The sequence below is a fragment of the Oryctolagus cuniculus genome, chromosome 13, assembly GCF_964237555.1.
Source record: "Oryctolagus cuniculus chromosome 13, mOryCun1.1, whole genome shotgun sequence".
NCBI classification, from domain to species: Eukaryota; Metazoa; Chordata; class Mammalia; order Lagomorpha; family Leporidae; genus Oryctolagus; species Oryctolagus cuniculus.
Window position 1 is genome coordinate 91,449,442 of NC_091444.1, and position 25,453 is coordinate 91,474,894.

Sequence of the window (25,453 nt, forward strand, 5' to 3'; positions counted from 1 at the left end):
TGCTGGCATAAAACTTCTATTTATTTGTATTATTAGAAGGATATAATATAAGTCTTTGTTAATGAAAAACTCAAGAAGGAGGTGATTAAATAGAACTAAATACTTCCTCAACGTATGTACTACTTATTTGCTGATTGGTATCGGGAAATACTGAAACTGACTAGCGTAAAACACTTGGTCCCAGGGAACAAGGTCTTGTATGTACATTTTATTAAAGACTTGTTTGTTTGAAAGGCAGAGTTGACACGGAGATCTTCCATCTGCTCTTTCACTCCCCAAATGGACACAATGGAAAGGGTTAGGCCAGGCCAAAAGCAGAAGCCTGGAACTGCATTCGGGTCTCCCAAAGTGGTGCATGGACCCAGGCACTTATGCCCTCATCAGCTGCTTTCACAGGCAGATTAGCAGGGAGCTGGAATGAAGTGGAGCATTGGGACTTGAACCTGTGTTCACATGGGGTGCTGGCATGTGGGCTGTGGCTTAACCCACCAAGCCATAGTGCCAGGTCCTATCAGGTCCATTTCTAAAACAATGGAAATCTTTTGGGAAAATCACTTCGGTCAGACCTGCTTGGTAAAGTAATCCCAACAACGTTTCTTTCCCTGCTGCTTCACTGCTGGACTGCCTGCAACTGCTTGGGCTGGGCCAGGCCCAAACTAGGAGCCGGGAACTCAATCCAAGCTTCCCACATTGGTGGAAAGGAACCCGATGACTGAGTCAACATTGACTGCCTTTGTATGTGCATTACCAGGAAATTGAATCAAAAGTGGTGCTTGGTAATGTATGGAATTTGGATTTCAAACCAGGGTTTGGTTCCCAACTGCATCACTTACTCTCATATGTTGTTAAAAATGTTGTAATCTGTGTATGCCTTCATTCTGCTTCTGTTTTCTCCATTGCAGCCTTACATTCTCATCATCTGCTGGACCCTCACCCACCCAGTCTTCCACTGTTGCACCACCATCCCTCCTACTCTGTTAGCTTTAATCTGCTTGAAGGCCTACATACTTGCCTCCCACTCCATCCTCTCTATATATCCTCCCATTCCTTCTGGCCTACCACATCAGACTCACTTTCCTCCCCGCCTCTGTATCAGCCTCCTCATCCCGGTTGGTCCTGCACACTAGCCTCACCCTGTTGTCAAGGCCAGCCTCACTCTACCTTTGGTCCACAAAAACATCCACCCCTCATCCTCATCTGCCACCTCAAGCAGTAGGATTTGTAAGGCAAAAAGTCAATGAATATCATTGAGAATAAGAATTTCAGGTTTTGTTTTTAAAATTATTTATTTATCTATTGAAATGCAGAGTTACCAAGAGGCAGAGGTAGAGATATTGAGAGAGAGGTCTTCCATCTGCTGTTTCACTCTTCAAATGGCCACGACAGCCAGAGCTGCATCTATCCAAAGCCAGGAGTCTGGAGCTTCCCCAGGTTTCCAATGCAGGTATAGGGACCCAAGGTCTTGGGCCATCCACTTCTGCTTTCCCAGTTGATAACAGAGAGCTGGATTGGATGTGGAACAGCCAGGACTCAAACCAGCTCCCACATGGGCTGCTGGCACTGCAGGCGTAGGCCCTATGCACTATACCGCGTCGCTGGCTCCAGAATTTCCATTTTAACATTTTTCCTACTTGCTTGGATTTCCATCTAAGAAGGTGTTCATGAGATGCTAGATTCAGATTCCTTCAGACGTGAAGAATCTATTAAATCAAGGATAACGGCCCTCATGCACTAGTCCTTCGATTCCAGTTCATGCAGATTGAATTTTTTTTTGACAGGCAGAGTTAGACAATGTGAGAGACAGAGAGAAAGGTCTTCCTTTCCATTGGTTCACCCCCGAAATGGCCACTCTGGCCGGTGTGCTGCGCCAATCAGAAGCCAGAAGCCAGGCGCTCCCTCCTGGTCTCCCATGTGGGTGCAGGGCCCAAGCACTTGGGCCATCCTCCATTGCCTTCCCGGGGCACAGCAGAGAGCTGGACTGGAAGAGCAGCAACAAGGACAGAATCTGGCGCCCCAACCAGGACAAGAACCTGGAGTGCCGGTGCTGCAGGCAGAGGATTAGCCAAGTGAGCTGCGGCACCACTGCAGATTGAATTTGCAAATGGTCTGGTGCTTCTTTCACACAGTCAATGATTTTCCAAGGTCAACCATATTTATTCCTATTTCACTCAATTTTAGCATTAAGATTTATAAATTGTGTCTGTGAAATACGGAGCATGGCATGAGATCTGATAATGAGTAGCACCATGCATTGAGTCGAGGTAATGGGCCCTGGTGTTCCACAGAAGAGTAGGGTTTTGTAGCCAGTTGCTGCACATGCCGGTTGGAATATTGGACAATACTCCATAAAATGTAAGGGATTTCCTGCTAATCCCAAAATTTAAGAAACAAAATCACTGACACTTGACTGAGTATTGGGCCATTTGGGGAAAGTAATTTCCCTCTGCCTGTAGGAATGCAATTTATGCACACAACTGGGGCTTGAATAGCATGGAACCTCAAGAAGATGAAGTCTCCTACCTCAGAAAACTACCCAAAACACTTTCTTTTTTTTAAAAAAAATTATTTATTTATTTGAAAGGCAGAGTTACAGAGAGGCAGAGGCAGAGAGAGAGAGAGGTCTTCCATCAACTGGTTCACTCCCCCATTGGCTGTAACGGCCAGAACTGTGCCAATCCAAAGCCAGGAGCCAGGAGTTTTTTTCCAGGTTTCAGTTGGATGCAGGGGCCCAAGGACTTAGGCCATCTTCTACTGCTTTCCCAGGCCAAAGCAGAGAGCTGGATTGGAAGTGGAGCAGACAGGACTCGAACCGGCGCTCATATGGGATGCTGGCACTGCAGGCAATGGCTCTACCTGCTGTGCCACAGTGCCATGCCCCCTCCCCATACTTTGTTTAGAAGTCTTTATGTCTCAGTTTATTACCCTTCCACAGCTCTTGGTGTTCCAGCCTGTCGCCAATGGAATTTAGCAGATGCACTGACAATAGGCTGTGACTGTGATTTCAGAGATCATGGAAATGTGTTCTCCAGTGCAAACTTGTTAGGAGAAATCAGTGCTCATAATCCAGTAGAAATGAAAATGCATTAATGCAGAGCTGGCGCTGTGGTAAAATTGTCTCCAATTTTATATGCAAATGTAATTTTTAACAGTGATTTTTTTTTGTACATTTTAGTAAGATTCACAGTGAAGATGCAGGTTTGTGTGTATGTGTGAAATATAGGAAATGAAACATGAGTAAAAGATAGTTGATTTCTACACATGGGTAACACACTGGGTATTGCCATCCCATATGGGGCTTACCTCACTGTGGATAAGGGTTTCCACTACCTTTGACTTTTGGAGTCGCTCCTCTGTGAGAGACGACTTGACACGTGTGTAGTGATGCCCCATGCCCACAAGGCCTTTGTGCGCATGCGTGGTGCCCCCACCTTCTGAGGTGCACGCTGTGGAATGTGTACAGCAGCGTTGCTTGGCACTGGCTGTTCATTCTGAGCTGAGAGACTGCAGACTGCGGAGCCACGCTGTGGCACCGTGGTGTTCCGACCAGTTGATTGGTGTGTTTTTGTGTTCCAGATGTGGCGAAAAGCCGCTAGGTGCCTCAAGGATGAGGAAAATTGTCTGGTGGGCTTCAAAGAAGTCCTCCGTCGGGTGCGAGAATGGGATTGAGGCTCAATTCGGCTACTGCATCCAACGCAAGGAGCTCCGGAAGCTCCACAAGGCCGCCAGTGAGGGGGACGTAGCCAGGGTCCAGCACCTCTGCTTGCTGAAGAAAAGCAGCGTGAATGACCGCGACAGGAATAACAGGTAACGGGGCTTGGGGGTGGGTGGCAAGGGCGGCCGAAGCGCCCCCTCCCGGGCTCTCCTGTGCCTGCGGATGCCTGCCTTGCTGCCCTCCATGGGCCTCAGCACTGGACAGCAACCCCTGTGCTCCTTGAGGTCTTCCTGAGTAGAGCAATCAAAAACCAGCTTCACCTGGGTTCTGATTGCTCCCTCTCTTCCCCGCCCCCAAAACCATTTACTTAAGGTGTACACACTTCCTAATAGTACAACTTCAGGAACATAGTGATTCTTCCCACCCCTCTTCTTCCCTGTCCTGTTCCCATCCTTATATTTTATTAAGAGCTATTTTCAATTAACTTAATACGTAAATAATTAACTCTATACTAAGTAAAGAGCTCAGTAAATCGTATGAAAAAACAAAACAAAAAACTTGTTCTACAACAGTCGAGACAGGGTTGTTCAAAGTCATTGTATCTCAAAGTATCCATCACACTTAGTGAAATAAGCCAGTCCCAAAGGGACAAATACCCTATGTTCTTAACTAATCGATCACCTCAAAGGTAACCTAGAGAAGTGAAATTGGCATTTTGAACTCCTGTTAATTCCACTTGGACAGCACCGAGTTGGCGATGTAGAGTGATTTAACCAACAAAATTAATTCTGTACAGCCTTCATCTTTAGTATGCATGAGTTCAAAACTGTATTGTTGTAAGTAGTATAGAAAAGTGCATAAGGAGAGAATTTACCATATTTATCACTAAAATTCTAAGAGCAAATTCCAACATCCCTACCCGTCTGCGTATTAATGTTTTTGAAGGCTCTTAGATGAAAATGTTGACTGACTGTGTGTTCTTAAACAGGAGGAGTTACTTCTATCAACAAATCGTGAGGTTTTAACAGTTTATCAGTTTTATATGAATCCAATAAAAATATCAAGGTTTCTTTTCTTTTAGTTGCATAAATAATGTCATTTACCTATGTGATAATATCAGATCGTAATGTATTAAAGACTTACTCATCTAGATATAAAATGTTTTATGTTTCAAGACAAATTAACAAAGTACATAAAACATACTTAGAAAAATATTTGCAGCACATTTATTTCAGATGAATTTTTTTTTACTGAGGTTTCTTTGAAGTGAAAAAGGAAGAAAACTATAGTCTTTGAAATTGGGCAACGTGAGTGGAAGCTTAGCCTACTATTCCACAGCACCTGCTTCTAAAAGTGTATTATTAATGAAATAATGTCTGGGTAGAGCAGATAAGGAATCTTGCATGGATAAAACTTTCCTAGTTTCTATTAACTTTCTGTGTGCCTGACCATCTAGGGTAGCATGCACTGCCACCATCTGTGATACCCATATGGGCACCATTTTGTGTACTGCTAACTCCACTTCTGATTCAGTTACCTGAAAATGGCCTGGGAAAAGCATCAGCAGATGGCCCAAGTACTTGGCTCTTGCAACCCACATCGGAGACCTGGATGAAGCTCTTGGCTCCTAGACTCATCCAGGATTAATGTTGACATTGCAGCCATCGGAGGAGTGAATCAGCAGATGAAAGATTTCTTTTTCTTTCTGTCTCTGTCTCTGTCTCTCTTTGTAAGTTTTACTTTAAAAATAAATAAATCTTTAAAAAAGATTTTAAATCCTGCCAGTTATAGTAGTAATGAATTATAGATTATACTAAACAGCACCCAAGGTCAGAGATTAAACTCAGAAGAAATGAGCACCCTGGAATCACTGAAATAGAATGCTGTCTGTAATGGTTAGGGCATATCTGCAAAGCCATAATAAATGTATTATTTTACTTAACAAAAATGTTTAGGTTAAGTAGTAATGGGAATTATATGTATCAATCATTAAATTATCAGTTGTGCTAAGAACTGTTATAAATAAAGTGTGTAGGTTTTGTTTAAGCAACAATTTTCTCCCCATTTTATCAGTCAGGAGGTATTTGAGGCACAGAAATAGTAAACAGTAGTTGGCAAGTAGTGGAGCATAAAGCAACCTTCCAACTAAGTTGTGATGAAGGTCAAGGCCGTGCTGTTTCTCCTTCAAAGTTGTTTCTTTAATGTAGGAAGTAATGATGACTCAAAATACCATGGTTCCTCCAAAAGAAAAGTAACTCTGAAGGAGGGTTATGGCACGGTATGTAGAGTTTATAAGGACAAGAATAATTGTCTGTTTTGACATTGTGCACCATATTGATTTCTAAAAAGTCCTCTCATTTCACAGGACTGCCCTACATTTGGCATGTGCCAGTGGTCATTCAGAAGTGGTGATGCTCCTACTTGAAAGAAAATGCATGATCAATGTCACTGACAACGACAACATGACACCTCTGATGAAGGTATATATAGCCTATTTCAACATGAGGTGGGTTCGATTACAACACTTAGAATAAAAATGAACTCATCTCATTTATATATACCAAACTGGTGAAACCTGTGGAATGTTTCTTTTGAATTCCCAGCACTTAACAATTTATTTCTTGGTGTATGACTGACAGGCTGTTCAGAGCCATGAAGAAAAATGTGCACGAATTCTACTCGATCATGGGGCTGATCCAAATATTATAGATGAGAATGGCAACACAGCCCTCCACTACGCAGCCTACTGTGAGAATGTTGGAATAGCAAAACAGTTACTCTTAAGAAGTGCCGATATTGAAGTGAGGAACAAGGTAGGATCAACCAACTTCATTTGGAACATATTTAAAATAAATTTCTTCTAAGAGTAACATATAGAGTCACTTTTCTATATGCTTAAACAATCCTTGGATGAAAATATTTTAAAATACTGGTCTACAAATTCACGTTATATATTGATCCTTTTAAAGAACGTTTAGAGAAGGCAGCTGTCTTTTATGCACTAATGGAAACTATTTATGAATATTCTGAAAATGTTAAATATAAGACATTGTGTCCAACATTTTTCCACTCAAGTTTTTTTCCTAGTTAGTGGGAAAAAAACACAGAAAAGCAAAATTTGCCTTGCATGTAACCTTTGGTTTAAAACTCAACCCAAAAGTATGTTACAGTAAATAGAACTTATGGAAAGTTCTTAATTATATTTTGAGTTAAAGATGCTGTCTGTCAATGGGAAGGAAAATGGGAAAGTTAAAAGGAAAGGAAAGTCAGAAACAAGTAGGCCAGTCTGCCAATGAGGTCACTCAGAGAAGTCCTCAGAGGACAGTTTTTTTGTTTTGTTTTGATTTTACCTTTTTCTTTAGTTGATATGTTAAGAAATAGTTTTCTTCAAATCTGGGGGTATGATTTCTGAGTTTTGTCAAGAGAGTTGCTGTCTTGCTTTTTGATCAAGTTTAGGAGAAGGCTGTGGAAACCAGATGAGTGACTAGGTGATGATCAGCCAGTGATGGATAGGGGAAAACAAATTGTTGGGAAGACTTACTATCATCTGATAGAATGAGCTGTGTAGATAAGAGTCTAAAGACTTCTATAGTATAGAATGTCTTGTTGGAAAGGATGGTGAAAAAGCAGCTTCTAAGTAATGAAAGCGAGTTGGACTTTGAGTTTGCTGTCTGTAATCTACAGTTGCAGAGGACAATTAAATGCAGTTTCAGAAGTCTTTCTATCTCTAACCCTTTCCTCTTTTTGGTGGAAGCTCCAAATGATGAATGAGATTGTTTCATGGGTAAAAGAAGAGACTTCATTGATTGTTGGCTACTACTGTAGATCTCAACTAGAATTGTGCATTACAGTGACCTGGAAGGAGTTACAATTTGCAAGTCTAGGCTCTTCTGTGAACATTCTGATTCAGTAACTGTGTTAAGGCCTGGACATACACATATAGCTAAAAATATTTTTTGAGACAGAACTGGTTCAGTAGGAGTTGGAGCTTGGTAGCTTCTACTTTCTTCAGCTGTCCTTTTTAAATCTGGTAATCTGATTTTCCTGTCTTTCTTGAGTAGTATCATTGATGATCGGCATAGAGAAAACATTTTTTTTCCTGCCAACCATAAACCATTCACTGCTATTCTAGGGATCCTGAGAAATTTTCTTATGGATAGTTTTTTAATAAGTAAAGGCTGACACTTTAAATATTTCTTATCTCTTACTTATCATTGAGTCATTAGATAAAAATGTTTTATAAACTTTTTTTCATGATTTCAGTTGTAGAAATTTACCAAGTTTTCTTCTAGTTGAAGTTAAATAAAAGAGTATTTCAGTATATATCTGAATTTTATGTAATGCAATACATAATTAGTGTAGCAGTTTTAAACTGTAAGCCATGGAGTGAGTAGGAACTCAGAATATTTTAGTTTCAGCATCCTTTTAAACAATTATCTATTTAATTAACTATTGGAAGAATGGAGTACAATTTGATTATATATTACATGTTGGAAAACTTTTTGTATCAGGTGTTGTAACTTAATATTTAGCCTTTTAAAGTAAAAAATGATACTAAATACATACAATGTTTTAAAGTGAATATTGGCTTTATATAAAACTATAGCTGGCAACAAATCTGCAATGAATCTCTAACCAGAAGGGCAATAGACTAACCATAGCCTAAGCGTATGTTTAGATTCTACCCAAAAATTGTGTCAACATGTAAAACTTAGAAGATACAGGAAGAAATATGAAGTTCAGATTTATGTTAAATAATCCTTCTGATATCCGTTGAGCCCATAGTACTGTGTTGTGTGCTGTGCAGAGGTTGCCCCCTTTATACAATTATATGCTCTCCCATATTCTACTGTCCACACCCAGCTAGTTCACTGACTTGGGTCACCTGCTTTTCCACCATACATATTTGAGTTTACAACTCCATTGGTGGGGTCTCTTTTTATAAATATTTTAAGCTTTTCATGATAGTTTTTCTTAATTCATAATTTGTATTACTCTCTTAGATATGACATTGAGTTTTAGAAGCAATATAAAGATTTTTCTCTCTTACTCTCCCCTCCTCTTTCTGCTTCCTCCCATTCTGTGACATTAAAATAAAATAAAGAACTGAACAGAAAGAAATAACATTTTTGTTTTTTGAAAGTTTTTCTTGATATAGAATGTGAATAATCATGTTCCATTAGAATGTTTATTAGCCTTATGAAGTGGATCATGGTCCTTTGTACACACCCTGTGTATGCTGCAGACAACATGGCCTTTTCTTCAGCATTGTCCCTTTAAAATGCAAGTGGCGTAGTAGCTTTCATTATGTTAAAAAGCCAGACATGTATCAATATAGGATTTTTTACTGTTAAACCATTGTATTTATATATTTTTAAAACATAAAATGTAACTTTTTTTTTATTTTTATTTTTTGACAGGCAGAGTGGACAGTGAGAGAGAGAGAGACAGAGAGAAAGGTCTTCCTTTGCCGTTGGTTCACCCTCCAATGGCCACCGCGGCCGGCGCACTGCGGCCGGTGCACCGCGCTGATCCGATGGCAGGAGCCAGGAGCCAGGTGCTTTTCCTGGTCTCCCATGGGGTGCAGGGCCCAAGGACTTGGGCCATCCTCCACTGCACTCCCTGGCCACAGCAGAGAGCTGGCCTGGAAGAGGGGCAACCGGGATAGAATCCGGCACCCCAACCAGGACTAGAACCCGGTGTGCCGGCGCCGCTAGGCGTAGGATTAGCCTAGTGAGCTGTAACTTTTAAGTAGTAATTAAAATTGAAATCAGAATAAAAACATTTACGAAGGTAGATACATATGAAAATATCAGAATTATCATTGTATTGAGAATAAAGTTTTGTTCTGAGTTTTCTAACAGCTAAGATAAAAATCTGTACTCTTAGAATCAGAGAAAAAGCCTAGGGCATTTAGTAGTCATCAGTTGTAGTTCATTTGAAGTCCGTATCTCCTCAATCAGAGCCTATTTGCTTAGTGACCCATTTGGAGCAAGAGTGCCTGACAATGGCATCTAGGATCCTGACACCACTGATAGAAAAGAATCAAGTGAGTTATAGAAATGTGAGGAACCTCCATATTGACAAGTTCTCAGAACTGTATTCCTCCAATATCTCAAATCTAATATCTCAAATCTAAAAGTTTGCTACAAAGATGTTATTTAGACATAAAGCAAAGTTAAAAATATTTCTAAATATTGGACATATGTTTTGTTTTGTAATTTTTTACAAACATACATGATAATAGAAAGTTTCTATTGGGACACAGTATATAACTTGTGGAAAAATAAATATTCTTGAGAATTGAGAAATATTGTTCTAGAGATAGTCATGGTGGTCATGGAATCAAAAATACCTAAACCTTTACTGTTACGTCTTAAGTTTTGAAGCTTTAGAGATAGAAACAAAACTGGGATTAGATGAGGTGTAATCAAATGATCATAATATGCCATCTAAATACTTAAATAGAACCAAGAGTCTTGGATCCAGCAAATGTTGTTTGTGAATATTGAGGTGATTGTAGTTTGTGGGATGAGGTAGAAGATTGGGCCTTTTCATGAAGAAGGGGCAGCACATGTGACACCATGGGGGTGAAATGGATTATATTGCTATATCTTTTCTGTATAATTATGCTTGAGTTTGTAAGATCATTTATAAGGTCTTCCATTTTGTTGAGAAACATATAATTTGGTGAATGTTAATTTGTTTTACAGGATGGCTTCACACCACTATTACTTGCAATATATGAAAATGGTGAGGAAATAGCAGAATTTTTGATTAATAAAGGAGCCAATATTCATGCTGTTGATAAGATTAAACGGTACAGTAATTTGTTCTTTGTTAAACTGAGTGTAGTGCAAGAGTGATAAAAATCATGTAAGTCAGAAATAATAAAACAGTAATAAAAATAACTTACAATTATTGGTATATAGTCTAAAACCTCAATGCAAATCATCAGTTATTTAGGAAAGCAATTATTGAAACTAAGCAACAAAAAGAACCTATGTTGTAGGATTCAATTCTCATATTGACTGATGTTCAATTGTAATTGTTTTTTAGGTCATATGATCTTTCATTTAAAAAAAGATTCACTTTATAGTTTCTTATTTTATAATGTATATGCTTTTAGTTTACTTTTTGATCTATTGTGCTTCTTAACCCTGTTATAATATATTTAATTCCATTTTATGTACTTTTGAAAATGTTACATTAACCAAAAAGGATATTAAAACCAGTTTGTCTATTTTATGATTTTACCTCTAACTGCTTTCTTTAAAGAATATTGATGTTACGTTATCCCTAAATGATTACAAATTGCTAGTGTCAGATACTGAGTTTTCAACAGTTTTTCATATTTCTAGTGTGTTTTGATATATTTTCATTTTTAAAGGTATGTATTTTAAAAGACATAAAGAGAGACAGAAAGAGAGAGGGACAGAGAACACCCAAATATGATTCACTCTCCAAATTCTTAAACAGCCCTGACAGGGCCAGGCTAAAGCTGGGAACATGGGACACAATCCATTTCTCCCACGTGGGTGACGGAGTACAGTTATTTGAGCCATTGCTGCTGCTTTCTTCAGTCTGGATTAGCAGGAAGCTTTGGTCAGAAACTGGGGCTGGGAATGCATGTATTCCAGTACAGGATGTGTTTTTTTAAAACTGCTGTCTTAATTGCTGGATTAAATAACTGGCCCAGATTTTTTACTTCGGCATATAGAATTAGTATTACAGAATTGATAATATAGAAGAGTGAGGAAGATAATTTCAGTTGGATAAACTTTTTCTTTAATGAAGACCAGCCTTTGGTGAGTGACACAGAGAAAAGGCTTGCAAATTGGGCTCCATTATTACATACAGCACTTGCTAGGTGTGTGACTTTGGGGACATTATTATCAAATGTTATCTGATATGAAGAGGGTAGCACAATAGGCTTCAAAGGTGGTTCTATGTGATTCAAAATGCGTGTATATAGCATTTAATTCAGTACCTGACATATGTGTCTGAACATGGTTGACTGAAACTGCCGGGAGTATTATTCCCGCTATGTTAAACATTATCACCTTAAGCCTGCAGTTCACTTTTACTTATTGCGTTCTCTACCTAACTTTGAGATACAATTTGTTATATCCAGCTAGAGAAGAAATACATAATTCTTCATTTTAATGTTTACGCACTTCAGAAAAGTAACCTTGGCAGAGTTCTTGTCCATCAGAGGTTTAATTAGTCCCTACTGTGGAATTAACCCAGTGGGAAATAAAGCCTTCCTTTTGGTTCTTTGCATTTAGTCTTGGAATAATTTATAAACGTAAACATTCAAGCTCCCAGAATACCTGTGTGCTTTAGTACATGTAAACATCAAATCTACAGAGACAGGCAGATATGAAATTGGTAAAATATATCACATTAGCTCTTGAAATCACATTATTGATGTCTCTAAGGGTGAAGTTATGTCTTTGTTTTTTTAGGACGGCTCTCATGCTGGCCGCACAATATAGATCTACTAGGATAGTGAGGCTTCTTCTAGAAAAAGGAATTGATGCCTCTTGCTTAAACATGTACGGATGGCCTGCAGAGAAGTTTGCTCTTGTTACATTCAATCTGTAAGTGTTTGTCTTGAAAGGCTAGTGAATCTTAAATTGAACAAAGTAATTATAACTATTCCATGTTATATATCAGGTAACACTTCGTTATTTCTGGAATGACAGCTACTTCACATCAGTGATCTGAAGCCAAACAATGGGTTCCATATAGTTATCTCAGGAGGGTGAAGACTTTTATCCTTAGTGGTCTCAATATTGTGCTTTTCAGTCCACATATAACTCCAGTGCATGGATTCCAAATAGTGTCACATTTTTGATGCTTCTAATTATTTAATTGGGTGCTGAGATTTTAGTTTTAGAACGAAATCTTGTATTTCCTGGGTGAGCCATCTTGAAATTTCCAAGAATATGAGGCAGGGTTGAGGAAACATTTTTCTGTAAAGGGTCACTTGGATATTTGTGACACCACTTATGGGCCATACAAAATTATTAATTAAAAATTAACCTGTGGGTGAGTTATTGAATTTGAATTCCACCTGAGGTTGCCTTGGCAGGACCAACCTAAATGATTTTGTGGCCTTTGTGTGACACGTGGCCCCAACATTCCCTAGCCTTGATCTCATAGGTTCCATTAGTCCAACAAAGGCAGTCCTCCTTTAGAATTAAAAAGGAAGAGGGAAAAGGACATTGCAACCCTTCAGTTGTTTCTGGTGCTGCAGTGCTGCTAGTTAAACTATTTCTGTAGGAGAAATATTGTAATGATAGAGGTTTCTCCCAAGAATGGTCTTACTCATCCAGATCCCACAGTCTTCCTTTTGTTTCTCTCTTATGCTTTGTTGTTACGATGCATATTAATTCACTTCCATATACTTCAGTGCTCATTGTTCACAAAACAGTACCCCGTTCTTGCAGCTAGGCCTCTTACTTTTCCTGCACGGTGAACCTATTATAATACCCTACTTCACACTCTCAAAACCTTATGTTGGGCTCAGATCATAACCTGGTGTTTCTTGTTTCCAACCAGATGTTTACTCCAGTGCTCATTTGTATCCTGTGTACACCATTTCTTGGTTTGTGGACTTGTCCCGTTGGTTGTTCCCCAGGGTGGGTACAACTTGTGATAGCCCCAGATGTAATCTGCTTTCTGTAATAATGAAGCATTTCCATATTGAGTACTCAATGTATGCTTCAAATTTTTAAAATTTTTTTTAAACTTTTATTTAATGCATATAAATTTCCAAAGTACGACTTATGGATTACAATGGCTTCCCCCCCATACCGTCCCTCCCACCCACAACCCTCCCCTTTCCCACTCCCTCTCCCCTTCCATTCACATCAAGATTCATTTTCGATTATCTTAATATACAGAAGATCAGCTTAGTATACATTAAGTATGGATTTCAACAGTTTGCTCCCACACAGAAACATAAAGTGAAAAATAATAGATGATTTTTTTAAATGATGATGAAATCAGAGCAGACCTATTGTCATGTTTAATCCCAGTGAGAGTCAAGTTGGGAATTGATAATTTCTTTTTTTTTTTTTAACGAGGATCAGTTTAGTATGCATTAAGTAAGGATTTTAACAGTTTGCACCCCCATAGAAACACAAAGTGAAATATATTGTTTGAGTACTCGTTATAGCATTAAATCTCAATGTACAGCACATTAAGGATAGAGATCCTACATGAGGAGTAAGTGCACAGTGACTCCTGTTGTTGACTTTACCAATTGACACTCCTGTCTATGGCATCAGTAATCTCCCTATGCTCCAGTCATGAGTTTCCAAGGCTATGGAAGCCCTCTGAGTTCTCCGACTCTTATCTTGTTTAGACAAGGTCATAGTCAAAGTGGAGGTTCTCTCCTCCCTTCAGAGAAAGGTACCTCCTTCTTTGATGACCTGTTCTTTCCACTGGGATCTCACTCGCAGAGATCTTTTGCCAGAGTGTCTTGGCTTTCCATGCCTGAAATACTCTCATGAGCTTTTCAGCCAGCTCCGAATGCCTTTAGGGCTGATTCTGAGGCCAGAGTGCTATTTAGAACATCTGCCATTCTATGAGTCTGCTGAGTATCTCACTTCCCATGTTGGATCACTCTCCCCTTTATTTACTCCATCGGTTAGCGTTAGCAGGTACTAGACTTGTCTATGTGCTCCCTTTGACTCCCAGTCCCTCCACCATGACCAACTGTGAACTGAAACTGATCACCTGGAACAGTGAGATGGCATTGGTACATGCCACCTCGACGGGATTGAATTGGAATCCCCTGGTATGCTTCCAACTCCACCACTTGGGGCAAGTCAGCCTGAGCATGTCCCAAATTATACATCTCTTCCCTCTCCCATTCCCATCACCATGTTCAACAGGGATCACATTTCAGTTAATTTTCAACACTTAAGAATAACTGTGCATCAATTACAGATCTAAACCAGTCCTATTAAGTAGAACAGATAAAAAAAACTAAGAGGGATAATGTATTAAGTTGTTCATTAACAGTCAGGGCTATGCTGATCAAGCCACGGTTTCCCATAGTGTCCACCTCACTCCAACAGGTTTCCCTCTTGGTGTTCAGTCAGTCGTAAAGTGTGCCATTTATTAGAATTCTCTGAATGTGACATACACTATCTTGATTGTAAAGAGGCAAGCCCTATCCAAAATTCATCGGAAACCATGAGTAGGCTTCAGTGTTGCAAGTCATTTGGAGCTGAACATGAAGATTCAGCATCATTCTAACAGGGCATTTGAGTTCAGCATTTGAGATTAAGAGAAATAAACAAATAGCTATTGGTTACACACCTGGGACTTCTTAGCTCAAGATCTTCTTCATTATATGAAGCTAACTCTCATTAATTTACCAAGGGATACTGCCCTCAATTCTCAAGTGATTCTTGTGTCTTTCTTGTTTAACTACAAGATTAAGAAAATATATATAGATCTTGAAAGTTTGAAGCATGATGGGGAAATTAGTGGTATTAGTAACATGAATATTAACTTGATATCAACTTGAATATTGTCTAAAGTTCTATTAAGAATTTAATACATTTATGGTTTGCTTTGGCAGCACATAGACTAAAAAAGAATGTAATATATTTGTTAAATGTTTTCATATGACTATTTAAATAAAAATTGTGTACCCCTTTTTATGATAGAGCTAATCGCCAGCTAATTCTGGATTATGAAGATGAACACAGATATAAAATGCTTGAAAAGAATAATCCAGGTAATCCTTCTAGTGAATCACATCTGGTTTTCCTACCTTAGGTAAAAATCACAAAAGAGGAGGTAAAAATCGGTGACTAAATCCATGTGAATTTTCCTAGCCATTTTTGTTCTTTTTTCATTTTTTTTTTGACAGGCAGAGTGGACAGTGAGAGAGAGAGACAGAGAGAAAGGTCTTCCTTTTGCTGTTGGTTCACCCTCCAATGGCTGCCGGGGCTAGTGCATTGCGCTGATCCAAAGGCAGGAGCCAGGTGCTTATCTTGGTCTCCCATGGGGTGCAGGACCCAAGCACTTGGGCCATCCTCCACTGCGCTCCCAGGACACAGCAGAGAGCTGGCCTGGAAGAGGGGCAACCGGGACAGAATCCGGTGCCCCGACCGGGACTAGAACCCGGTGTGCCGGCGCCGCAAGGCAGAGGATTAGCCTATTGAGCCATGGCGCCAGCCTCTTTTCATATTTTTAAAAATATTATTTAAGTTATACAAGTTTCATGTATTTCATGTATAGATTTAGGAACATAGTGATAATTCCCACCCAACATTTCCCTCCTGCCCATGCTCCAACCCTTCTTCCTCCCCCTCTCCCATTCCTGTTCTCAATTTTTACAGAGATCTATTTTGAATTTACTTAATGATGGTAAGGTTAACCCTTCACACACACACACATGCACACACACACACACACACCTCACATTGGAGTGTCTGGGTTTGATTTCCTCCTTCAGACCCTGACTTCAGCTTCTTAACATGGCAGACCATAGGAAGACCGGTGATGGCTCAGGTAACTGAACTTCTGTCACTCATGTCGAAACCTGGATTGCACTCCTGGCTCCTGGTTTCAGCCCTGGCCCATCTCCAGCTCTTGTGGACATTTCAGGAGTGAACCAGTAAATAAAAGGACTGTCTCTTTCCTTGTTGCTCTGTGTGTCTCTCTCTGCCTGGCAAATCAGTAACTAAATATTTTCAAAAATAAATTATTAAGCTATCGTAATCAAAGCAATATGGTAGAAAAACATATTGCAAAGGACACATAGACTAGAGGAACAAAACAGAAAGCCGCAAAATAAATTAAACATTTATGATCAACTAATTTTTTAAAGATTTATTTATTTGAAAGGCACAATACCAGAGACAGTGGGAGAGGCAGAGAGGAGGAGAGATCTTTCATTCACTGGTTTACTCCCCAAATGGCCACAATGGAGCTTCTTCTGGGTCTCCCACATGGGTGTAGGGGCCCAAGGACTTGGGCCATCTTCCTCTGCTTTCTCAGACACATTAGCAGTGAGCTGGATCAGAGGTGGAGCAGCAGGACTTAAACCTGCACCAATATGGGATGCCAGCATCACAAGCAGTGGCTTCTCCTGCTATTTCACAACACCAGTCCTGATAAACTAATTTTTGACAAGGGCATTAAGAAGACACAATGGGAAAATGACAGGGTTTTCAATAGACTGTGATTGTCAGACTGGATTTCCACAGGCTAAAGACTATATTGGACTCTTAGCTTACACCATTCACATATGCTGGGTGCTTTAGAACAAGAGACTTCTTGTTCCAGGACTCTTAACATCTAGCAACTTGAAAGAGAGCTGAGAGGAGGCCCATACTCCCTCTCAAGGTCTCTGACAAGCTTCTGGTGGCTTCTTGGCTTGTTATAGTATAGATTCAATCTTGCCATGACATTTTACTTAGAAACAGTGGATTCAGACTAGCCCTAATGATTGCATCTTTTAAAAGATATATTAATTTTATTCTAAAGGCAGAGTTAGAGAGACAGAGAGAGAATCTACCAACTGCTGGCCACAACAGCCAGGGCTGAGCCAGGTTGAAGCTGGGATCTTGGAACTCCAACTGAGTCTCTTATCTGGGTCTCTCATTTGGGTGGCGGTGACCCAAGCATCTAGCTCTCAGGCCGTCAGCAGGGAGCTGGATCAGAAGTGGAGAGGCCAGAATATGCACCAATGATCATATGGGATGCTGGCATTTCAGGTGTTGGCTTTAGCTGCCACACCACAATGTTGGCTCTGGATTCAATTTTTGAAAGTAAAATATGGACTCTGATCTCTGGGTTTTGAGCCAAGGGCAACTGCCTAGCCACAAGGCCCTATGTTCCCTGTGGCCTAGGCAGAAAGAAATGCTTCTGGCTCCACCCTCCAAAAGCAAAAGCCCTTTCTGGCTCAGTCATCCCTTCCAACCTGTGGCAGCCCAGACAGTTTGTAGGGAGCCTCTGCAGAACTGGATCCTGGTCATCAGGGGCACCCCCTGCCCCAGAATGGATCTCCACATCCAGAGAGTTGGAAGGGTCCTTCTCTGACTCCATGTCATTAAACCATAGTATGGATATATAACATTTGGTCATCCATTCATCAGTGGATGGACATCTGGGTTGTTTCTGCCTTCTTGCTATGGTGAACCATGCTGCTAGTAACATTCATGGGCAATGTTAAAAAATACCTGTTTCCATTAATTTTATTTCTATCAATTATTATTAGCAGACACTGGTCTTATTTATGTGATGGCTTTGACACTTAATCCTATCTTTATCATCAGTTATGAACTTAAACTGATCACTTTAACTAGTAAGATGGCATTGGTACCTACCAACTTAATGGGTTTTGGAGTCCCATGGCAAGCTTTTAGCTTTACCCTTAGGGATAAGACCAAGGAACCACGTGCCTACCTGTACATCTCTTCCCTCTCTTATTACCACTCTTATTTTTAGCAGGGATCAATTTTAAATTGTATTTAAGCATCTAAGAATACTTCTGCATTAAGTAAAGAGTTCAACCAATGGTATTAAATAGACAAAGAAAATACTTAAAAGAATAAAACAGTAAGGGGCCGGTGCCAGGGCGCACTAGGTTAATCCTCCACCTGCGGCGCCGGCATCCCATATGGGCTCCGGGTTCTAGTCCCAGCTGCCCCTCTTCCAGTCCAGCTCTATGCTGTGGCCTGGGAAAGTAGTGGAGGATGGCCCAAGTGCTTGGGCCCCTGCACTTGCATGGGAAACCGGGAGGAAGCACCTGGCTCCTGGCTTCGGATTGGTGCAGCTCCGACCATGCGGCCACTTGGGGAGTAAACCAATGGAAGGAAGACCTTTCTCTCTCTCTTTCTCTCACTGTAACTCTGCCTGTAAAATAAATAAACAAAAAATCTAAAAAAAAAAAGTCAACTGTTCCTCCACAGTCAGGACAAAGGCTGTTCAAGTCATTGCTTCTCATAGTGTCAGTTTCATTTCTGCAGGTTTCCTTTTAGGTGCTCAGTTGTCACATATCAGGGAGAACATACGATATTTGTCCCTCTGGGACTTGCTTATTTCACTCAGCATTGTTTGAAGGGCAGAGTGATAGACGGAGAGGGGAGAGAGAGAGAAAGAGAGAGAGGAAAAGATTTTCCATCCTCTCCCCAAATGGCTGCAATGGCCCAGTCTCATCCAAGCTGAATCCAGGAGCCAGGAACTCCATCCAGGTCTCCAACATGGGTGGTAGGGGCCCAAGTATTTCAACCATATTCCACTGTCTTCCCAGGCATATTAGCATGGAGCTAGATTGGAAAAAGAACATCCAGGACTTGACCAAATGCTCCAGTATTGGATGCTGGTGTAGCAGGTGGCAGCTTTAGTCCACTGCCTCACAATACTGGCCTCCCTAAAATTTATTTCTGTTATGATACATTTCAGTGTGTTTTAAGTGGATGGTTTAATTGCATTATGTACATCTCAATGCCATGCAAAACTCACCAGTGCCTAGTTATAGAACCTTCATAACAAGACTGTATCCTTTGAGCGGTCACTCTTCACTTCTCCTCTCTCGCTGGTCTCTGGAAGACCCTTATCCTTCTGTCTCTATGCATTTACCTGTCCTGGAGCTTATATGTCATTGCAGTCATAAAATAGCTATTTTTTTTTCCTTTTTTGCAGTAAGTTTTTTTTTTAAACTTTTATTTAATGCATATAAATTTCCAAAGTACGACTTATGGATTACAATGGCTTCCCCCCCATACCGTCCCTCCCACCCACAACCCTCCCCTTTCCCACTCCCTCTCCCCTTCCATTCACATCAAGATTCATTTTCGATTATCTTAATATACAGAAGATCAGCTTAGTATACATTAAGTATGGATTTCAACAGTTTGCTCCCACACAGAAACATAAAGTGAAAAATAATAGATGATTTTTTTAAATGATGATGAAATCAGAGCAGACCTATTGTCATGTTTAATCCCAGTGAGAGTCAAGTTGGGAATTGATAATTTCTTTTTTTTTTTTTTAACGAGGATCAGTTTAGTATGCATTAAGTAAGGATTTTAACAGTTTGCACCCCCATAGAAACACAAAGTGAAATATATTGTTTGAGTACTCGTTATAGCATTAAATCTCAATGTACAGCACATTAAGGATAGAGATCCTACATGAGGAGTAAGTGCACAGTGACTCCTGTTGTTGACTTTACCAATTGACACTCCTGTCTATGGCATCAGTAATCTCCCTATGCTCCAGTCATGAGTTTCCAAGGCTATGGAAGCCCTCTGAGTTCTCCGACTCTTATCTTGTTTAGACAAGGTCATAGTCAAAGTGGAGGTTCTCTCCTCCCTTCAGAGAAAGGTACCTCCTTCTTTGATGACCTGTTCTTTCCACTGGGATCTCACTCGCAGAGATCTTTTGCCAGAGTGTCTTGGCTTTCCATGCCTGAAATACTCTCATGAGCTTTTCAGCCAGCTCCGAATGCCTTTAGGGCTGATTCTGAGGCCAGAGTGCTATTTAGAACATCTGCCATTCTATGAGTCTGCTGAGTATCTCACTTCCCATGTTGGATCACTCTCCCCTTTATTTACTCCATCGGTTAGCGTTAGCAGGTACTAGACTTGTCTATGTGCTCCCTTTGACTCCCAGTCCCTCCACCATGACCAACTGTGAACTGAAACTGATCACCTGGAACAGTGAGATGGCATTGGTACATGCCACCTCGACGGGATTGAATTGGAATCCCCTGGTATGCTTCCAACTCCACCACTTGGGGCAAGTCAGCCTGAGCATGTCCCAAATTATACATCTCTTCCCTCTCCCATTCCCACCACCATGTTCAACAGGGATCACATTTCAGTTAATTTTCAACACTTAAGAATAACTGTGCATCAATTACAGATCTAAACCAGTCCTATTAAGTAGAACAGGTAAAAAAACTACTAAGAGGGATAATGTATTAAGTTGTTCATTAACAGTCAGGGCTATGCTGATCAAGCCACCGTTTCTCATAGTGTCCACCTCACTCCAACAGGTTTCCCTCTTGGTGTCCAGTCAGTCGTCACCGATCAGGGAGAACATATGGTATTTGTCCCTTTGGGACTGGCTTATTTCACTCAGCATGATGTGTTCCAGATTCCTCCATTTTGTTGCAAATGACTGGATTTCGTTGTTTCTTACTGCAGTATAGTATTCTAAAGAGTACATATCCCATAATTTCTTTATCCAGTCTATCGTTCATGGGCATTTAGGTTGGTTCCAGGTCTTAGCTATTGTGAATTGAGCTGTAATAAACATTAGGCTGCAGACCGCTTTTTTGTTTGCCAATTTAAATTCCTTTGGGTAAATTCCAAGGAGTGGGATGGCTGGGTCGAACGGTAGGGTTATCTTCAGGTTTCTGAGGAATCTCCAGACTGACTTCCATAGTGGCTTGACCAGTTTGCATTCCCACCAACAGTGGGTTAGTGTCCCTTTTTCCCCACATCCTCGCCAGCATCTGTTGTTGGTAGATTTCTGCATGTGAGCCATTCTAACCGGGGTGAGGTGAAACCTCATTGTGGTTTTGATTTGCATTTCCCTGATTGCTAATGACCTTGAACATTTTTTCATGTGCCTGTTGGCCATTTGGATTTCCTCTTTTGAAAAATGTCTATTGAGGTCCTTGGCCCATCTCTTAAGTGGGTTGTTGGTTTTGTTTTTGTGGAGTTTCTTGATCTCTTTGTAGATTCTGGTTATTAACCCTTTATCTGTTGCATACTTTGCAAATATTTTTTCCCATTCTGTCGGTTGTCTTTTCACTCTCCTGACTGTTTCTTTTGCAGTACAGAAACTTCTCAATTTGATGCAATCCCAATAGTTGATTTTGGCTTTGACTGCCTGTGCCTCCCGGGTCTTTTCCAGAAATTCTTTGCCTGTGCCAATATCTTGAAGGGTTTCTCCAATGTTCTCTAGTAACTTGATGGTGTCAGGTCGTAGATTTAGGTCTTTAATCCATGTTGAGTGGATTTTTGTGTAAGGTGTAAGGTAGGGGTCTTGCTTCATGATTCTGCACGTGGAAATCCAATTTTCCCAGCACCATTTATTGAATAGACTATCCTTGCTCCAGGAATTAGTTTTAGATCCTTGATCAAATATAAGTTGGCTGTAGATGTTTGGGTTGATTTCTGGTGTTTCAATTCTGTTCCATTGATCTATCCATCTGTTTCTGTACCAGTACCATGCTGTTTTAAAGCAGTGTTAAGAGGAAAGTTTGTATCAATAGGTGCCTACATCAAGAAATTGGAAAGACACCAAATAGATGAGCTTTCAATTCACCTCAAGGATCTAGAAAACCTACAGCAAATCAGACCCAAATCTAGTAGGAGAAGAGAAATAATTAAAATCAGAGAAGAAATCAACAGGCTTGAATCAAGAAAAACATTACAAAAAATCAGCCAAACGAAGAGCTGGTTTTTTGAAAAAATAAACAAAATTGACACCCCATTGGCCCAACTAACTAAAAAAAGAAGAGAAAAGACCCAAATCAATAAAATCAGAGATGAAAAAGGAAATGTAACAACAGACACCACAGAAATAAAAAGAATCATCAGAAATTACTACAAGGACTTGTATGCCAGCAAACAGGGAAACCTATCAGAAATGGATAGATTCCTGGACACATGCAACCTGCCTAAATTGAACCAGGAAGACATCGAAAACCTAAACAGACCCATAACTGAGACAGAAATTGAAACAGTAATAAAGGCCCTCCCAACAAAGAAAAGCCCAGGACCAGATGGATTCACTGCTGAATTCTACCAGACGTTTAAAGAAGAACTAACTCCAATTCTTCTCAAACTATTCAGAACAATCGAAGAAGAGGGAGTCCTCCCAAATTCTTTCTATGAAGCCAGCATCACCTTAATTCCTAAGCCGGAGAAAGATGCAGCACTGAAAGAGAATTACAGACCAATATCCCTGATGAACATAGATGCAAAAATCCTCAATAAAATTCTCGCCAATAGAATGCAACAACACATCAGAAAGATCATCCACCCAGACCAAGTGGGATTTATCCCTGGTATGCAGGGAAGGTTTAATGTGCACAAGACAATCAATGTGATACACCACATTAACAGACTGCAGAAGAAAAACCATATGATTATCTCAATAGATGCCGAGAAAGCATTTGATAAAATACAACACCCGTTCATGATGAAAACTCTAAGCAAACTGGGTTTGGAAGGAACATTCCTCAATACAATCAAAGTAATCTATGAAAAACCCACAGCCAACATCCTATTGAATGGGGAAAAGTTGGAAGCATTTCCACTGAGATCTGGAACCAGACAGGGATGCCCACTCTCACCACTGCTATTCAATATAGTTCTGGAGGTTCTAGCCAGAGCTATTAGGCAAGAAAAAGAAATTAAAGGGATACAAATTGGGAAGGAAGAACTCAAACTATCCCTCTTTGCAGATGACATGATTCTGTATTTAGGGGACCGAAAGAACTCTACTAAGAGACTATTGGAACTCATAGAAGAGTTTGGCAAAGTAGCAGGGTATAAAATCAATGCACAAAAATCAACAGCCTTTGTATACACAGACAATGCCATGGCTGAGGAAGAACTTCTAAGATCAGTCCCATTCACAATAGCTACAAAAACAATCAAATACCTTGGAATAAACTTAACCAAGGACGTTAAAGATCTCTACGATGAAAATTACAAAACCTTAAAGAAAGAAATAGAAGAGGATACCAAGAAATGGAAAAATCTTCCATGCTCATGGATTGGAAGAATCAATATCATCAAAATGTCCATTCTCCCAAAAGTAATTTACAGATTCAATGCAATACCAATCAAGATACCGAAGACCTTCTTCTCAGATCTGGAAAAAATGGTGCTGAAATTTATATGGAGGCACAAGAGACCTCGAATAGCTAAAGCAATCTTGTACAACAAAAACAAAGCCGGAGGCATCACAATACCAGATTTCAGGACATACTACAGGGCAGTTGTAATAAAATAGCTATTTTGTGTCTGGCCCCATATCCCATGAGGGGACTGAATGATTGCTGTTTTTTGTTTTAAAAAGAGTAATGTTTCCTCTGACAAGGGTGACCCAGGGAGATCACAGATGATATATCAGATGAGGCCCCAGTAGAAAATAATGACAAAATCCTTAGATAGAAGCCATTTTTTTAGAGCCAATGATAAAATAGTTTAAGTACTATAGATCGATCACATATTAACATTTGTTTGATACTACATATTTTTGCAGTTATAAAGGCACATTGACAAGAGGAATATCAGTAGAACGACGTGAGAAGTTGATGGATTTTATGGAGATACAGTGGCCTAATAAACTATGTGTTTGGTAATCATACATTTGTATGCAAACCAATTTTGTTATGTCTGAGTGATGAGAGGAACCCATAACTTAACCCTTGTGATTATTTCCTAATTACCAAATTGTTATGATAATATTTCCTTCATTATGCTGATCTGAGGATTAAGTAAGGTTTGTCAACTGACTAGCATGGAAGGTGCCAATGAGCCATACCATGAAAATAAAGTTGTGGGGGTGTACTACCAACTCAATGTTTATGATGAAACCTAGGTTCTTTTTTTAAATTTATTTGAAAGAGTTACAGAGAGAGGTAGAGACAGAGAGAGGTCTTCCATCCTATGGTTCACTCCCTAGATGGCCACAACGTCCAGAGCTGTGCTGATCCAAAGCCAGGAGCCAGGAGCTTCAACTGGGACTTTCATGTGGGTGCAGGGGCCCAAGGACTTGGGCCATCTTCTACTGCTATCCCAGGCCATAGCAGAGATCTGGATTGGAAGAGGAGCAGCTGGGACTAGAACTGGTGCCCATATGGGATGATGGTGCTTCAGGCCAGGGTTTTAACCCACTGAGCCACAGTACTGGCCCCAAAACCTAAGTTCTGAAAACTGCTTACAAGGTAGACTTAAAAATGTGTTCTAATGCACATACTCAAAATGTATGTAATATTCTCTTGGTACTAGCGACAGTACCTTTTTGACTTTAATATACAGGCAAATCAAACTCAGAAAAAAAATAACATTTTAACATTACTTTTCATTTGAATATTTAGACAATATCTGTAGAAAATAATTCATGTTTGATATGTAACACAGCTCTATTTTTTCAATACAATAGTATAAACATAACTACTCATGGGGCCGATGCTGTGGTGCAGCTGGTTAACGCTGTGGCCTGAAGTGCCAACAACCCATTTGGGTGCCAGTTCGAGACCCAGCTGCTCCACTTCTGATCCAGCGCTCTGCTATGGCCTGGGAGAGCAGTGGGGGATGTGCCAGTATTGATTACATTGTTGAGGCATACATTGAGACATCTGTGATGTCTCAGGGCTTATCAGTGAATTCTAAACAAAGTTCTGACCTGCTTGCACAATCATTTTTAAACCTGACTTCAGAACCTTGTTTACAACAAAACTGAGGGTAATGGTAATAGAAATTGCAGGGAAGTTTGTTTTTTGTTTTTTTGTTTGTTTGTTTGTTTGTTTTGCTACTTACATTCATTCACCTTGATAGGTATGAAGGATCCCAGCTTCATATGGAGCACAAGTTATTTAGACAAGCAAAGGCACATGTTAATAAGCCACCTCAGGTAAAATTTATTCAGTTAGATTAAACTGGTCTGTGGGTAGTTCAGAATGCAGGCTTTCCAACCAGAACCATTGAGTACTCTATCCTTTCTCAGGGTAAATTTCTGCCATGCTCATCTATGTACCAGACTGACGTAAGCGTCTGGAAAACTGACCACAGACAC

The 25,453-nt window shown here is 40.1% G+C and overlaps 1 protein-coding gene across 3 annotated transcripts; it reads left to right on the forward strand.

Annotated features, from left to right (window-relative positions):
• The first annotated feature begins 1,297 nt into the window (after positions 1-1,297).
• Positions 1,298-24,022, forward strand: LOC103352178 (ankyrin repeat domain-containing protein 7). Of its 3 annotated transcripts, XM_051832477.2 has the most exons (8): positions 1,298-1,444; positions 3,574-3,804; positions 6,018-6,132; positions 6,292-6,465; positions 10,366-10,472; positions 12,121-12,255; positions 15,343-15,413; positions 16,137-17,969. In XM_051832477.2, exons 1-8 carry the CDS (start codon positions 1,302-1,304, stop codon positions 16,292-16,294), a joined length of 1,134 nt encoding a protein of 377 aa, XP_051688437.2. In that variant the 5' UTR covers positions 1,298-1,301; the 3' UTR covers positions 16,295-17,969. The 3 variants fall into 3 exon arrangements, with proteins under 3 accessions (XP_051688437.2, XP_017205896.3, XP_051688436.2); XM_017350407.3 differs by lacking the exons at positions 1,298-1,444; positions 16,137-17,969 and adding an exon at positions 23,918-24,022 and having other exon boundaries at positions 3,374-3,804; XM_051832476.2 differs by lacking the exon at positions 1,298-1,444 and having other exon boundaries at positions 3,374-3,804.
• Positions 24,023-25,453: the final 1,431 nt, after the last annotated feature.